Raw genomic sequence first — 16,892 nt, forward strand, 5'->3', positions numbered from 1 at the left:
TTTTTATAGGTATATATGAATGATTAATAGACTAAATTTGATCAAGTCTTTTTTTTTTTAATTTATTACTAGAAGAAATTATCTCATCTATTCTTAAAAAATTTTTAGATTTCACAACCAAAATTAATTAAAGTATATGAACGTAAAAAATGAGATACATAATAATTTTTTAATTATATTTGTAAAATTAAAAAAAAATGTTAATGATAATGTATAAAAACGAACTCTTTCTAACACTAAATTATACTAGTAGTTTTCTGCAACTAGCTAGCTTTTATACTTTCTTTCAAAGCATATATATGGAACAATTCAAGATATAAAAACAAATCCTGCATTTTTTTTTGCCAAAATATTCCGACCGCAAATGGGAATCTGAGAAATTTCACTCTTGGAATGGAAGGACTAGGATTTGACCTAAACAAATCTGTTTAGCATTGTTTTTTATTCTTAAATAATTTGGGTTTGTCGTGATAGCTGTTATATCAGTGGTGGAAGCATCCTGGTGACAATTACCTGGCAAATTCTATTGCGTTTTGAAGGAACTTTCCTCTAATGACTCTTAATTTATGCATTATACTGTTATCGAATAGGACAAGAACATTTTTTAACCATGCACGAGATGGAAAATTGGTATCCATGGATTTTCTATCATTCCAAGACTTTCTTCCAAATTACACAGATTTTATGTGTTTGGAACGAGGGAAAATAAAACATGTACTACTAGTAGTAAATAAACCAACCCTTTTCTGGCACAGCCCTAGTTTCCTCATCTGATCAATTGGGTTTCATTCATTGAACCCAACTACATTTTTGTCTAGCGCTTTTTTTTTTTGGGACCATAAATTTCCTCACAAGAGAAACAAAACCATAAGCATCTATGAAGGTTCATTTTCAGATAAGCATTTGAGTATTTTATTTTAACTTGAAACCTCATCCAAAAGCTTGTATCTTCTTACCTTGTTTCTGAACACATGCCTTGTAATGAGCCCACTATTTGATACCTCTTCAGACCTTGTCCTCCTAAGCTTTTCTTCTAAACGAGCGTTGGTTATGATCCTTTTTCGCGTCGTAATTGGGGATTTCTCCGGTGACTTTGGTTTCTTGATGGGGTTCTTGATCAGTTGAAGCTTTATATTGTTGTTTCTTCCATGGTTATTGTCACCCTTTTTCTTGTTCTTGGCATCGTCTTCGCTGTTGTCTTTACATGATGCTGAAGAATTAGAAGAATTCTGAGACTTCTCCCTTGAATCCTCCTTTTGATTCAAACACCAATTACAAACTTTATAAGACCCCGCTTTTGGATACAGATTGCTACAGTAGCTGGCAAAAACAGAAACCAAAAAACCATGGTGATCTTCATCATCTTTCCCGAGAAAGAAAACAGAAGAAAATTTTTTAAAAAGAGAAACAAATTCTTGATCAATTAAAAAAAAACCCCAGAAAGGAAAACAAAGGTGGGGATACAAATTTATACCTGTGTTGAGATCTGAATTGGCAAACTTTGCATTGAAAAAGCTCCTGAGTTAGACCAGAATCTCCACACATGGAACACTCGAAGAGGCTTGATTGCTGTGATATTGCTACAATCTCTTCCTTGTTTGCTGTCATATTTTTTGCTTCATATGCGAGAGAGGAAGAGAGAAATGACGATTTTAAAGGGTGAGATAGACGGCCACACAAGGAAAGAAACCATGTTTCATTGGAGTTTTATTGAAATAATACATTAATGAATATTGGGTATCATTTTCGATATCGCGTGTGTGAAAAGTAATAAAATACTAATATATAATTCAATTTTCAGAGTTTTGTTTAAAGTTTTTTTTCCCCAAAAAAGAATGCATGATTGAGGTTTGAGGGTCTTAGATATATCTATAATTATATAAATATCAACATTCTTTTCTTTCGAGTCCTTAGAAAATTTGTTTTGGCCCAACATAAATGCAAAGAAAGTCATAATCAAAGAAGGGTAGATTTTAAGAAGTTTCTTTGGGGGAAAAAATAAGTAAAATATGAGCCATACATATATTTTGTAGATTCGACGAGGCTGCCAACTTTAGAAAGTGACAGTAAATTCTCTGCCACATCACGAAAAGAATAACAAAAATTAAATAAAACCTAAATCATTGTAAGGCAAAAGAGAAGATAAAAATGTTTGGGTTTTGTGAATTTTAGGCAAAGAATCAATGAAGGGTAGGAAACAAAAATGGGATATGGGTACAGCTAATTCGATCTGGGAATCAAATTAGATAAAGACATGTCTTTTGCAATTGATTTTTTTTTTTTTTGTTGAAATCACATGGGGTGGTAACTTTGCTTAATTACCATTAATTGTGCCATAAAGGAATGCATTTAACAATGACGTAACCGGTCAGTACTTTCAAATTGAAGGGAGGTGAAATCAAGAGTTAAATAGTTGTAACCACTCATCCATTATCAATTTTGTTTTTAAGGTTTATAACCAATAGGGTTTGATGCAAATTGATGACCATTGAAAGTCGGACATCATTACATTAAAACTTTGATTGGTACGTAAGGAGAAAATTGAAAATAAAAAATTAAGAAGATGAAGGAAAGCTATTTTTCCTTCATTGTATTCCATATGAAAGATGAAAAATTAAAAGAAAAAAGAGATAAATAGGGTAAAGTCGCAAACAAATTTGTTAATTTTAATTGAATAAGTATTTTCTTTTCACATCTAGAAGAATTTAATTTAAAGAAAAGGAAAATGTGCCAATTCACTTATTTTTTTTTCTATTTTTTTTAATTTTTCTCTTACCAAACAAAGAAATGATGGAAAGAAAGTAATTTTTTTTCTTTCACCATCTATCTATCTTTTTTTTTTTTTTAACCAAACTTGGTATAAATTACAGTTTTAGGTGGTCCAGAAGGTTGCGTACTTTTAGTTATAAAGAAGCATAGTAGTTCACATTTGTGAAGATAAATTTAGAGATGCTTGTGGGGGGGACATGTCACATGACATATGTATGTATATACATCCATTATATATTGTATCTCATATTTTTACATGAAAAGTTTGATTTTCAATATGGTACTTATAATATAACTGATCAAATATTATTTAAGATTTGGATGATACAATGATTTCTTATCATAAATTAGTAAGATGTGCACGTTATTCATGAATCCTAATACTGAAAACTGATTCAACATGATATACCATACTAAGAAACTTCTCATATAATTATGGTAATATAATTTGCTGTAAAAGATTTGCTTTATCAATTGATCATATCAGTATATATATCAGTAACAGTAACATATTTTAATTGTTGCTCTCTAAAAATGAGATTAAGGTAAACAAATCAAAGGACCCAAAGACCCAACATGGAACTCTTGAAGCCAGTTTTACGGGTTTTTTTTGGCCGAAGCAAATAAACTGAAATTGAAATTCATCACATTCTAATCTAAATGACTTTCACTTATTCTTTCGGTTTTTTTTTTTTTTTTTGGAAGTGGTTTGATTGACATGTTAAAATGCCAGAAAAAAGTTGAGTTAGATGAATGCTTAATATGAGGGCGTCCATCACATGTGTTTAAGATCTCAGGAACATGACTTGAAAATTTAGAAAAAAAAAAAAAAAAAAGTGAAAAAACCGAAAAGAAGAATCTTTGGAATTATTGGTATAAGTATATATTTCCCGGAGTGAATAAAGTGTGTTTTGACTGAATAAGTACTGCCAGCACTAGTTTGTATCAGACCGTCATGTGCCGCACGTGTCAATGTTTTCCTAAATATTTCATAATTTTTCTTTCAAGAAAAGATTAAGATTTGGCCTTTTTAATCTTGGAAATTTCACTGGCCCAAAAAAAAAAAATCTTGACTTTCGAAAGTTGAGTAGCACCAATTCAATCCAATAGCCAGAAACTATTTTGGAAAATAGAACCGTAGATCATGCAAGAATTTTCGGGAAAGCTACGTTGTTTGAAGTGTTTTAAAATTCTTTATATTTCAATGATCTGTCACCAATGCAACAACACTATCTCCTCTCACAAAGATAACAAAATCTTACAAATTTAAATTCCAAAATTTAAATTTAATTAATTCATACAATTATTTTTAAAAAATATTTAATAAATTTAAATTTTAAAATTTAATTTTTCTCTTATTTTCACCATACAATCTCCTTTGGAAAAACCCATATAAAATTTTTCAGTTTTTTGTTTTCTTATATTTTCTTTATGAGTTTTATTTTACTAAAAACTACCTTGAGAGCACAATTTAATGTTAATTAACTATTTATAATGCCTTCTAAAAAAATTATTAAATATAATAATTTATATGATAATTTTAAGATATTAAAATTTTTTCTTAAAACCATAATTTTAAAAAAATTAACAAAATCCTTCTTATACGGGCAGGCAGGAGCAGAGATTTTTTTAACAGCATGGACCCGGAGAAGGTTAGATAGCGTTGTAACATGAGGAAGACAAAATACTACTTGTATTTTATTGTTATTTTTATCATATCGTTTCAAGATTCCAGTAAAAAATCGACTTTATAACACACGGTTTTGGCCGACAAAATAACTAGACTACTTTAAAGAACTGACAAGACAACCCTTTTCCACTTTGACGAATATTTCTTTCCGGTCAAAGTCACAACCACACATCCACCTCTGCTCCGCTAATCATTTTTCTAACCCCTTCCAGGGATCGCTGGAAAGTAGATGTTTGAATTATAACACCAAGCACGGCCACTTGCATTCGATTAAAAAATATCAACTCAAAAGGCATAACCGTACCGACCATCCCGAAATGGACGTTCACAGATCAGACCCCAATCCACTCCGGAGTCCGGACTGAGGGTACCGCAGTATGTTGACCATTTACATAAAAATCCTCATTCCTCAAACTATATACATGACCGTCTCCAACAATTTACAAACAAATCGAATGGTCTTCGACATTAAAGAAAAGGTGGAAAGAAAAAAGAACATACTACATGAAAACTAACTGAGATGCTTTACATGCTTTATTCAATCTTCTAACTAATCTTTGACAATCCCCATAAGCTTGACATGGTCAACTAATTAAGAGCTGGCTTTTATCATTCATTCATTAATCGTACGTCATCTTCACCGGACTTTTGTGTGACCAAAGATCCCTTCTTTCCATTATGATTTGCTGCTGCACGTTGCTATTTGTATGGCAAAAGCTGGAGGAAAAAAACAAAGATGCTGTGTTAGAGATGCATTATAGGAAAGTAAATGCCATCAAGTCAAACATAACGCAGCACTAACTGATCGAAATGGTCCGAACAGTTCGTCTATATGCTAGGTTATTTCATGATGTTGCACGCTTAAACAACCCTAAAAGGAAAAATGTTATAATTGCCGAATCAGAAAGTTTTTAAGTTAGCTAGAGTTCCCAATGCTAAATTGAATGAGTACTCATATTGCAAGATGTGTTCTTGGGTGGTGTAGCAGTTTTTAGACTTATCATCAATAACCGCAAGGAGGAAAAAGGAAAAGAAAAGAAAAAGAAAAAAACTGTTAAATAAAGAAGGACTAGAAAAACAAGCTTCTTCAAAAGTGGAAGATACGCCATGTACGAACACATGAAAAGATTGAAGAAAGGTGGTCTTTGATTGATTCCATTGACTGATTCAAGGAACAGGATTTAAAAACAAAAAAAAAAAGCCCAAGGCTGTCGCTGGAATCATAGAATTGCATTTCACACTTCCCAATCAGGTTCTTCGTTGCTCTCCCCATTAATCCAGATAACTCTCAAAGCATTTTCCCACATTTCAAAAATTTAGCAGATTCACCCAACCCATGATATTTAGTTTATCCAAGGACAAAACGAAATTCAAGCATCAACTAACTTCTGTAATAGCCAAGGGCTACAAAAAAAAGGATACAAAAAAAAAGGAAAGAAGACAAGGAAATGGGATACTTAAGCTAATATTCGGTGCCTTAATGAGATGTCAATAAATCTTAAGCCTCAACCAGTGGTATGTTCATCACATTTGCAGGCAGTGTTGTCGCAACCAGACCGGACCAGCTGCAAATGTGGTGGAAATGTCACCGGTTTGAGTGTAAAAATAATTAGATATTCATGACAGTAGTATCAAGGCCCTTTTAATACATGTAACCAGGTAAACTTCAGTTGTCAAATGAAACTAAAGAAAAGACCCAATATATGGTTTCCAATATATTAAATCAACCAACTTATCATGTCCGTAAAATGCCATGCAACAGTCTTTTCGGTAAATGCAAGTGTAATTTTTACAAATATTCAGAGGTAAAAATATTTGAGAAAAAAACCTGCTTCACGATAGAGAAATTAGCTACCTGCATACTATTGTAAGGGCTATAAGTTGACTAGCTCTGGGCACACTCAAATGGATGCAAGGATCCTTCAGAAAAGTCATGCATCCGGAACCGCTCCAAAAATTCAAAGGGCCTGTAGATAACATTATTGATCTTGCAGATGACTCTAATAAGGAAATTTCATTCAAGAAACATGACTACAAAAATTACGAAAACAGAGCCAAACACATGTTCTTCAAACAGCAATCAACATTCAAAAGTAATGAACACACCTAATCTGGAAGTCCAAAACTAAGTCTAAATTGAAGACAAACAGCTTAATCTCTAGCTTCCTATGGCCTTTTCTTTTGGGACAACGTTTATGGCGAGACAGCTTAAGCTGATAGGTTAATGTAATGGGACTTCCAAGTTTAAATGTTGATGGGATGGGGAAAATTTGCAAGACAAGATAAAGAATCTCCATAAAGTTTACATTTTGATAAACATGAAACAAAATAAAAGGTAAAACCTCAACAAGCCAAGTAGACCAGTTCTTTTTAGTTGAAAGCTCAGGTTTCATAAGTTAGTTTATCATGGCTAATACTACCTGGGTGAATCTCAGTTAAGTTATGATGATTAAGTCCTGCAAAATCCCATGACTCAATCATTTTCAAAATAGAAATAAGTAAAAGTTTGACCACTTTCAAACATGACATTTGGAACCATTATATAGCACTCTATACTCGTATGTGACGACATTTATAGCGAACTGCAGCTTAAAGTCACAAGAAACTAAAATCAGAATCTAAATATATCATTGTTGAGACTTGTACCCTTATGAAAACTGAACTAACTGAGTATATAGTTGTAAATAATCAGATAATATATGGAGCTAAAGTTTCAGCTATAAAAATCTCATCTTAAAAACAATAGCAAACAAGATCACGAAGTGGAATACTGTCCTCTCATAAAACTACTTAGGGATTCACAGAAAGGATTCACAGAAAAGGCAGTTGACATTTGCCCAACTGATGGTGCTATAAGGATTAGGGAGGATTGTATATTGAGGGATGAGATATTCAGAATTCAGACATTTGAGTACAAAAAACATTTGAAAAGAGGAATTTTCCTAGAGAGTTTATAAAACTATATGATTTGTATTTCCACCTGTGCACAAGAAAGACTTGCATCACGATACACAATGAGCATTAACTATCCAAACAATCAACTAGAACAAGATGAGAAAGAAAAATGGGAAAAGGATAACATATCTGCTATTAATCTTTTCTCATCTAATGCATGATCTATTTTAAAAACATAAGGAAATACAATCCATAATCCTTACAGGATAGCTTCACGATTACGACATAATTTACGTTGATTACTTTCCATGGCTTCCAACATTTTAGCAGTTTCTGGCCCTGCTGACCCACCAGCAGTTGGAGTCCATAGCTTCACCATGCACCAATTAAAATTAGAAAATTGATCTTGAATATTGCATATAATTGAACTCTTCCCATAATACTGACCTTTATCGTGTTATCAATCCCACTGGTTGCCACAAAGCAATCAAATGGATGGCACTGCACACAGTTTACAACTGTGGAGGACAACAAGAAATAGTTTACGGTGAATATTACCATAGGATGATAGTAAAGCCCACATGCTGCAGGAAAGGTCCAAGAGAAGGAGAGGAGAAATATTACCAGCATCATCTCCAAGAAGCATTTTTATCAATCTACCAGTCTGCTTTTCCCAAATAAACCACCTCCCATCATCACTCCCACTAGCAACATATTCACCTACAAATCAATCAAAGGATGTCACAATAATAGCTTCACCACTAAAATTACATGCAGACACAATTCCACTAGTCATGAGTAACAATTTTTCTGTAAACAGAACTGATTTCATGAACATTTGATATTCTGCAGATAATAAAATAACAACAGTCACAATCAACAAGAAATGGGATTAAGAACACAGAAAATATCAGGTTTCCTGGGGATACAGAGAATAAGAAACCATATGAAGATAGTAAAGCCCACATCTCATGGTCGCTACTAGAACATTAAAGCAATTGAGACTGCTTGATAACAAATTTATTTGTTACAGATCAAATGTTCAACAAACGTCATGGATTCCATCAATAATTTCTAGAGCTCATCCAGATTCAATGTGCATCAAAATGGTTGCGAAACTACTCTTTCGAGACACATGTAGACTGCATTAGAAATATTGTTGCAGAAAAAAGCAATTTATTTCATATGAATAGCCATTAATCAACCAGAGAACACCATGACTCTTTTCTATTTATATCACCAAGAGTCACAACTCCTTTTTGGTTCTCAAAAGAACATTAGAGCTCAACTGTAGAACTTAAATGATGACCCTTAAATAACATAAGCAAACTTGAGTAAGGGTGTAATGGTGTCTAACAAATAAAAGAAATATAAGGAACAAAATTCAAAAAGAAAGAAAGAAAGAAAACCCGTGAAAAGGCACAAATCCAACGCCATAAATCTAATGCTATTATGCTAAATAGCTCATAAAAAAAAAAAGCAATACAATTTTAATGGCAGCTAAAAATATAGATAAGATGACATGAGAAAGTACCTCTCTGACCAACGAAACTGGCCTGTTTAATGTCAGTTCCAACATTGCAGTGACCAACATATCTCCGCTTCATATCAATAACTGCCTCAGGCTAGAAAAGATATGAATGCATGACATGAAAACCATAAGCAAGAAGGTTAAAGAAGAACATATCACAAGCAATATGATGAATCTGTTGAAGTGCATACACAACAACCAAACTGGTCATGGAAGTAAGCATGCAATTACATAAACAAGATTCTTTCCCACGCTATCTTTATCGTAGACTAGTCCTTGTTAACTTTTTCCTGACATATAACAGCAGCTTGATTTCTAATTAAATTAATAATATGCATCACAAGTTGAAGTAATACACAAGTCGATAATCTGCCAAGAAGATAACAACCAAAGGCTAGTAACATGACCAGTAACACATTTAGCCCTGCCTTGACAATTAATACTGGACTGGAGTCACTTTCAAGATTATTTATTGATAATGATATAACTACACAGGAGACATCTGCTTACCAGAATCCTAAACCATTTGCAAACTATACCAAAAGATATGAATTTGAACCTGATAAGCTGCTCTATCATTTTGCGATGCTGAGGATGGAGATCCACATGAACCATTTGCACCAGTTTCCCTTGCTGAATCACCTCTTCGATGAAATCTAAGGTTTAAACTTCCATGTAGTATGTTGGATTCAATATCGCGCCCCTCATCACCTGATATTGAAGTTTCAAAATCTAATTCCAGCTCCTCGTCATAATCAGAATCTTCTCTTTCAGATCTTGGACCATCTTGGGAAGCATCACTGTTAGCTTCCGAGCGATAGAGTATGTCACTCAATGACAATACCCTTCCAGTTCGGGGTTCAGATTTAGATGCCCCATCACTTGCCCTGTTATTTTTTTCTGCCTCTGCTAATAAAAAAAAAAAAAAAGAGACTAAAGAAATGATAAAAAATCAGCAAAAGTCATAATCAATACTAGATATATCGATTTTTCACAATCTTAAGGGAGACCATCCCCACCCAAGAGAGGAGTAACGGATGAAAATGAAAAGAGAGACATAGCAAATTTCACCCTTCTTCGAGTAACCAGATACATAACAGCAGAAGAAGTTAGAATAGGCAATAACCATAGTGATCCCATGTTACCAACATAAAAAATATGAAAACTAAGTATGCTACAAGTGCACTTGAATCTTGATTGCTCCCAGGCCTAAAAACAAAGTAAACTTAATCCAAGAACAAAGAAAAGGCTTGGATAGAACCAAAGGGTGAACTGAACAGAGGAAACATCAGAAATTCAGGACTTCTGGCCATAAGAACATGGAATCAGACAACCCAATGAACTGAACAAAGAAGAAAAGTTAGACCCGAACTAATGCTAACTCTGAATACCCAAGAAAATTTCATCAATGCTCAAACCCAACACTGTCTTTCAGTAAAAGTAACATTAACCCAAGATAGAATCGATTGCCCTACACAAGTGAATATTGGCAAGACAATTAACTTTGGAGGTAAGAGATAAGACACTTGAATTGGGATTACAATGCACACATACAAGACACAAACCTCCAGCAAGATGTTTTTTTATATTCTCCACTTTCTCAGCTGCCATAGTATCAGATGGAGATAAACATTGCGCTGCAACAGCAAAGTCCAAAGCTTCTTTACGTTTTCCCAACTGCAAATAAGTAGAAACCAAATGACAAAAAACAGAGGTTACTTTCACGAACTTTACATGAAGAGACAACCATGCTGTTGCCTTATAGATGGTTGCCAGTTAAGCCTTCAATAGATCAATTTTTTTTTCAAGAAAAAAGAGTTAAAGGAAGTTCAAAACAAAATGTATTATGGTTTACAACATTTCATCCTAAATAACACGGGACAATATTCATCTAGAGACCAAAACCTACACCAACAATATTAAATTAACACATTAAAACAGAACTCACCATTAAGAATTCAAAGTATGATTGGCTATTGTGTGAAAAGTGAAAACTAAGCCATAACCACTGGTTTTACTTTATTAAACAACTTCTCATAATATAGTATTGGCTATTGAGTGGATGATGTTATCTAAATGTAAAATCAAACAATTGTTGATGATATTTTTTATTTTTCATATGAAAGAGTTCTGCAAAGCTTAAATTTTGCTAAAAGTTAAAAAGTTGCAACAAATTTTCAGTTGTGTATCACGTAATTTAACCACACAAGTTACCTTTAGAAGGTTTTGAAAGGATAAAAGATGGTACTGGGGCAGATAACCAACATCATGAAGCATCTAACTTAGAAGCTTAATAATTGTAAGTGTTCTTGGTAACTCAAGACACTAAGCAAGTCAATTGATCAGGTACGCCAAAGTGTTCATTAACTCCAGCATAACTCATACAGCGGATTACCTGTTCTAAAGCCTCAGCCATATAGTAATGACCTCTAAAGGAAGAACTGTCTATTCTTCGAGCATTATGGCAATCTCTAATGGCCATATGGGCATCATTTTTCCACTTTCGCTGAAAAAGGCAACAAGTTGATATGTTGGCATGATTGCATATCAAATAGATGAGTTAGTCCATAAAGTTTGTCCCAACAAAGTTATCAATGAACCTTCAGCAACAAGGCAGCACGTGTACAGAAACATTCATGCCTTAGTGTGGGCCCAATATCACTACCATGTCCATCCAAGACTTCATTGCATGCCTCAATTGAATGGAAAATATTTGTCCCCTCCTCCAAAGATCTTTTAGCAATTTCAACCAACATCCTGCATTTTTCAATCTGTAACTGCTATGTTAGGATATAGCTGAAATACTTATGGAAGAACAACATAAGTTGGATAACAATCTACCAAAAGTTCCAAACATTTACAAAACAAGAAAAAAAAGGGAGGGGGGGGGAACAGAAGTGCAAATAAAAGATGCATACTCTTGCGGCAAGGCTGCTTCTTCGGAAGAGGCCATTTTGGAAGACACCGGAAGCAGGTGGTTGGTGCTCCAGTGTATTCTGTACAGCAGTAAAGGTCATTAATTTTGAAGTATCTCCCGAGGTATATTGCATCAAACTCCCACTAGCTGCCAATTATGGAAACAACTAACAGATTCAGCTAAAGAACATTTCACTAATCCAAGTAATGGGTTATGTATTGAATCCCACTAACCGCAATCAAAGGAAACAATTAAAAGATACTGAGCCAAAGAACATTTCAGTTAATCTAATAATGAGTAGCTATCAAGTATCATACATAAGCTGACTTGATTCATGCTTATCCTTTATATTGTAATCTAATAAGCAATTCTTCATGAAAATGAAACCTAAAGAACCGGGGAAGAAGGGAAGATGAGAGTGTTCTAAGCCTAAGTTGCACTTTAAGATACAGGTATAACTTTACATGTCTGTTCTCTAAATTTATAGGTTTAGACACATAAGCTCTACGGGGCACAACCCTAAATAGAACAAATTTAAAGCATCTTTCATTCCACTTAAAATTCTAATTCTACTCCCATCAAGCCCGCCACTTGCTTCACTTCTTTCCACAAAACTGGAAATTAAACATGGAAAGAGAATTCAAAACTATATAATATCAAGTCAAGTAATGGGAAAGCCTCCTTAAAGAAGAAAAAACAAAAAAAAAAAAAAATGAGCACAAATGAATTGGACCATCAGACTAAAGTAGAAGTAAAGAATTTTGAATATGCCTACCGCGATTTACGTCCATTAGATATACATGCTCCCCACTATAGCTCAGTAGAACCTCTTCTCCATTAGGGCTAAATGTAACATGAGTTAAGTGCATACTTGACCGTCCCTAAAAAGCAAAGAAAACAAAGAATGAATTAATATAACAATAGTTTTACTTAAAACAAGCTGTAGTTTAGTTTAAACTTTACATATAATGACACTCTAAAGCAAGAAAGTGGCATTACTAATGGGAATGCGAATTGTTAACAAGCAGCAGTTTACAACTAAATGATTCTCATTAACACTGTTAAATTAAAATATCCAACAAAACTCTTTTTCATGGGCATAATAATGGAGAAAAAGGATTCCAATAAGTTAAAAATTCTGATGATAGTGACCTAACAAAGACCAAAGCAAGATAAGTTCACTTATTTACCAAAAAAGAAAAGAAAAGAAAACAAATAGAGAATTATAATTATTTGCGAATTGAATTTTTACATCATTCCAGGCAATCTCTTCATAAACCCAAAATAAAACTTGATCCTGATGAGCAGAAATCATAAAATTTACCAAGATACTTCCAAAAAGGAAGCAAACAAGAGTAAGAACTAACGAACAAATTCAAAACTAACACGGTCAGAAAGATGCATTGGGCAGAAATAATTAACACAAGTAGGCGGTGACATTCTTTTGCGGCAGGAGGTCAGTGGTGGCAGCATGCGTCTATCATATAGACGAGCAAATGCATCACTGCAAACATTCAAAGACAGGATTAGTGGACAAAATAAAGCAAAAAAATCAAGAAAGGGAAGATCAGCCACGTACTTTCCACCAACAAGGAGCAAATGAGGTCTCGTAGAACTGATATCACAAGATTTTAGGGCAAGCGTATGTCTAGGAGGATCAGCTAGTGACCTCTTTGTCCCACAACGCAAGTCAAGCTGCCAAAAAAGAGAGATTTCAAATGATTACAATTTAAGGAGATACGGTCGAATAAAGATACAGGATAGTGAAAAATCAGTTAAACTGACTCATTATGGCAATTCTACAATGCCAAACTTGAGCATTTTAACTTAAGACAAACATTGGAAAATGAAATTGAAAATTTCAAGCTACAACAATAACCAAATGACCTCGAGATGATAATCCATTGACCCAAAAATCAAGGGATGTAATTCTGTCCAATGATTAAAGTCCTCTCATGCTATCTAAATTCTAAAGTGATGTTGAATATGATGAGCTATGTTATCAAGACCAGATCTACGCAGTATTCAATACTAGATGCAAAATAATCCAGGATTCCATTGGGTTTCAGACATTCAAAAAAACAAATTGAATGGTTGTAAGTTCTCGATCCCAACAAGAGAAAAAAAATGAATTTCTATCAACCAAGTGTCCTGATTGGCAAGAAATTGGGAAAGGAACACATATTGTTCCACATCAAAGAAATGTGTTTAGTGCTGCATAGAATATACAGAGAAGGAAACTAAAGTCGTATAATAACCACAGCAACAATTATACCCCAATGAAGACAACAAGTCAAAACTCGCAAACCTTTTGAACAAGCATTCCATCAATACCAACATATTATCAATCAACATGCTGCGCTGTCTGGGTAGTACTATAACTTCTACAAACAAAGTTCTCATAGATGTATCTAGAAGATAGAAATGAATTAAAGGAAAACCCTTCTTATAAAATGTGGGTCTCACTAGAACATTGCGACACTCTTGGTGAGAAGATCCTGCTGGAGGACAAGAAGTGCCTTCCCGAAAGTCATGCTGTCTCAGAGTTCCATCTTCACTTGCACTCCAGACCACATTGGGGTTTCCAACTTCAACCTGACACGGAAACAAGTAGAAACTATAGCAGGTGAAGCAACAAGATGAACAATCATGTTCTCCATGTAAAGCAACATTGAGGGTTGAAATTTTTATTAGTTCCCATGTTTGTTGGCCAATTAAATTATTATTCCATTTATCAGTCATTTAGGCAATAAATCTTACCGCTAGTTTTTTAACCCTTCTTGTGTGACACTGATAGAGCGCTGATGGAGTAGTAGCAACATCATTGAGCCCTCTCTCACTTACGCGAGACAAATTAAATAACCGAACCTGCAAAAAGCATTAGCTTTCCAAGTTATTAATGATTCCTAATAACAATGCAAGAAGAATCCAGCAAAGAAACCCTGTTTAACCATGCTCCGAAAATTACCTCCGCATCTCCAGCACCAGAGACCACAAGCTCATCAGATGTTTCAGGAATGAATTTGGTGCAGAATATATTAGCAGAATGCCCAGTCTCTATAGAATGCAAAAGCTTTCGACCAGCATAGCTCCAAATATTAATCTGCAAAAAGTAATTCATTAATAAATTTGACATATTTCATAAAACCAATACCCCTCAAACACTGTTCTTCACACACCTTTATCAACAGATGACAGGTGCCAACAAGATTAGCATACTAGAGGCCCCTAAACCAACAACTTATTTCCTCTTTCTTGCAATCATATCCACATTCCATACTACAAAGCATAAGATCACTCCTCATCATTTGCCACATTAAGTTGAATAACAAGGCCTACCATTCTTTAGGCAAAAAGACAAGGTTTTCTTATGTTCTAAAAAAATGACTTTTAAAACATTTCAGGTATATATAGTGTTTATGCACATCACTACACACAAATTTCACCAACTAATAAATAGAATCCTGATTCAGAAGGACTACTAGAAGTCTTAAGACAAGGCAAACATTAACAATAATCAACTCTATATAAATACAAAAATCATCATAATGATATAATTTTCAGGAACGGATCAACTAAAATTTTCATTATTAGATTTTAGCCACTTTCATGCTTCCTATTACATTGCACTTAGTCTACACTTGTAGAGAAACATAGATGTTTCATACCCGTGCATCATCAGAACCAGAAACCAAAAGTGAACCATTTGAATTCCAAGCCACATCATTTACACAACCCTGATGTCCCTGTTCAAATAAAAAACCAAATAAGATGAGTTTAGGACAAGAAAAGAAGAAATATTTAAGTACAATGAAAGATCACCCTGTTCATGCCTTCAAGTCATCCCAAAATTAAAAGCCCAATACAAAAGGCAACTGGAAAACTATTCCATGGGCCAGGCTTAAATATAGGAAAGTAACCAACACATAACTTGCAATGTAATCTAGGAAGGCACCACATTTAGACATTCAAACAATTAACTGCCCTAAAATGCCATTACTATGACAGTCTTTGATGAGATAAACGTGTATCATTTTTTTAGAATTTGAATGCATCAAAGAGTATGAAAAACAAAGGTTATAATAGCAAAAAAAGAAAAATACACATTTTATTATGACAGCTTTCCAAGAGCAAAGATCAGATAATTTAAAATTTGAAACAACCTCCAATTCTTGTTCCAATGAAAGCCTCCCAATCAGTGACGAATGCATCTGCAAACTATGATCAACATCCTACACAAACACCAAAAAGAAAATCTCTTAGATAAATCCAAGTCACCATTGTAAGTCAACAAAAGGAAAGCACTTTATTATAGCCTAAACTGACCAAATTTCCTTTTTTAACCAAAAAAATGTATAATAATTGATAACAAGAAACTAATAAAGATTGAACATTATAAGAGTTAAACCATCAGCAAATTTAAAAGAAAAATAAACATTTAGGCTCAAGCACTTCATTGCTTACTCAAAATTTCAATAATAAGCACATGCATACTAAATTCAGTAACTCCGTAGAGTTTACCCAAATTCTCAATCACATATTTGATAAAAAAATTGAAATCAATTCAGCACTTCCTCAGAACTGAAAAACAGAACAACTAATTTTCGAGGAAAAAAAAAGGCAAGAAATATCAAAGAAAGTGGAAATTAAAATAAATTAAATTAAAAAGATTTGCTTTGAAGAAAGAAGAGAGGAGATTAAAATACATGGCGAATGTCGATGTGCCTGCTGTCGAGTAGATTGTATACGTTGCCGTCGTGGAACGACCACTCCTCCATCGTCGAGTATTATTCAAAAGAAAAGAAAGATATTTGAAAACCTAGCTCTGATCGGCAGTGAAGTCGGTAATCGGCGATGATCAAAGTGGTTAAATGCGGAAAATAATTTCTAGCAGATTCTAGGAGCTAGCACGGTTTTTGTTGGTTCTTTTAAAAACTTTTCCTTTTTTTCTTTTTAGTTCCTGTAACGCTATGGCTTTTGAGACACGGAAGGCGAATGATGGAATGCGTTGCCTCGTGTGCGCTTCTTAAAATTTCTACACATAAAAAACTTCAACAAAAGGACGGAAAGGGGGTTTTTATTTAGTGAAA

The 16,892-nt window shown here is 33.9% G+C and overlaps 2 protein-coding genes across 31 annotated transcripts; both read right to left on the reverse strand.

The window, feature by feature from the left end:
• Nucleotides 1-620: 620 nt before the first annotated feature.
• On the reverse strand, nucleotides 621-1,780 carry LOC111312435 (uncharacterized). Its single transcript, XM_022912676.2, has 2 exons — nucleotides 1,475-1,780; nucleotides 621-1,320 (listed from the first exon to the last, which is right to left on the reverse strand). The coding sequence occupies exons 1-2, from the start codon at nucleotides 1,606-1,608 to the stop codon at nucleotides 918-920; spliced, it is 537 nt and encodes a 178-aa protein (XP_022768411.2). The 5' UTR covers nucleotides 1,609-1,780; the 3' UTR covers nucleotides 621-917.
• Nucleotides 1,781-4,691: 2,911 nt separating this feature from the next.
• Nucleotides 4,692-16,845, reverse strand: LOC111312436 (protein ALTERED SEED GERMINATION 2-like). Of its 30 annotated transcripts, none has more exons than XR_016345235.1 (21): nucleotides 16,509-16,845; nucleotides 15,966-16,034; nucleotides 15,471-15,548; nucleotides 14,771-14,905; nucleotides 14,563-14,670; nucleotides 14,269-14,397; nucleotides 13,382-13,497; nucleotides 13,189-13,306; nucleotides 12,578-12,683; nucleotides 11,804-11,949; nucleotides 11,486-11,656; nucleotides 11,281-11,391; nucleotides 10,451-10,562; nucleotides 9,445-9,791; nucleotides 8,889-8,979; nucleotides 7,979-8,074; nucleotides 7,802-7,872; nucleotides 7,618-7,724; nucleotides 6,315-6,426; nucleotides 5,917-6,024; nucleotides 4,692-5,176 (listed from the first exon to the last, which is right to left on the reverse strand). XR_016345235.1 is itself a non-coding variant. In XM_089765960.1 (21 exons), the coding sequence occupies exons 1-20, from the start codon at nucleotides 16,578-16,580 to the stop codon at nucleotides 5,958-5,960; spliced, it is 2,400 nt and encodes a 799-aa protein (XP_089622086.1). In that variant the 5' UTR covers nucleotides 16,581-16,845; the 3' UTR covers nucleotides 4,969-5,176; nucleotides 5,917-5,957. The 30 variants fall into 30 exon arrangements, 14 of the variants coding, with proteins under 14 accessions (XP_022768413.1, XP_089622082.1, XP_022768412.1 ...); XR_016345232.1 differs by having other exon boundaries at nucleotides 9,445-9,794; XR_016345226.1 differs by having other exon boundaries at nucleotides 9,445-9,794; nucleotides 13,174-13,306.
• Nucleotides 16,846-16,892: the final 47 nt, after the last annotated feature.

This window comes from Durio zibethinus, chromosome 1, assembly GCF_047325235.1.
Source record: "Durio zibethinus cultivar Kanyao isolate XHJ-2024 chromosome 1, ASM4732523v1, whole genome shotgun sequence".
In the NCBI taxonomy this organism is placed as follows: Eukaryota; Viridiplantae; Streptophyta; class Magnoliopsida; order Malvales; family Malvaceae; genus Durio; species Durio zibethinus.

Excerpts from the sequence above, each read along its gene's own strand:
- LOC111312435 (XM_022912676.2), bottom strand. The coding sequence starts at position 1,608 with ATGACAGCAAACAAGGAAGAGATTGTAGCAATATCACAGCAATCAAGC. Across the intron at positions 1,321-1,474 it reads CAATTCAGATCTCAACACAG|CTACTGTAGCAATCTGTATC; the intron begins GTATAAATTTGT and ends TGTTTTTGCCAG.
- LOC111312436 (XM_089765949.1), bottom strand. The coding sequence starts at position 16,580 with ATGGAGGAGTGGTCGTTCCACGACGGCAACGTATACAATCTACTCGAC. Across the intron at positions 15,549-15,965 it reads CATTGGAACAAGAATTGGAG|GGACATCAGGGTTGTGTAAA; the intron begins GTTGTTTCAAAT and ends TTATTTGAACAG. Across the intron at positions 8,075-8,888 it reads CAGTTTCGTTGGTCAGAGAG|GTGAATATGTTGCTAGTGGG; the intron begins GTACTTTCTCAT and ends ATTGATTTGTAG.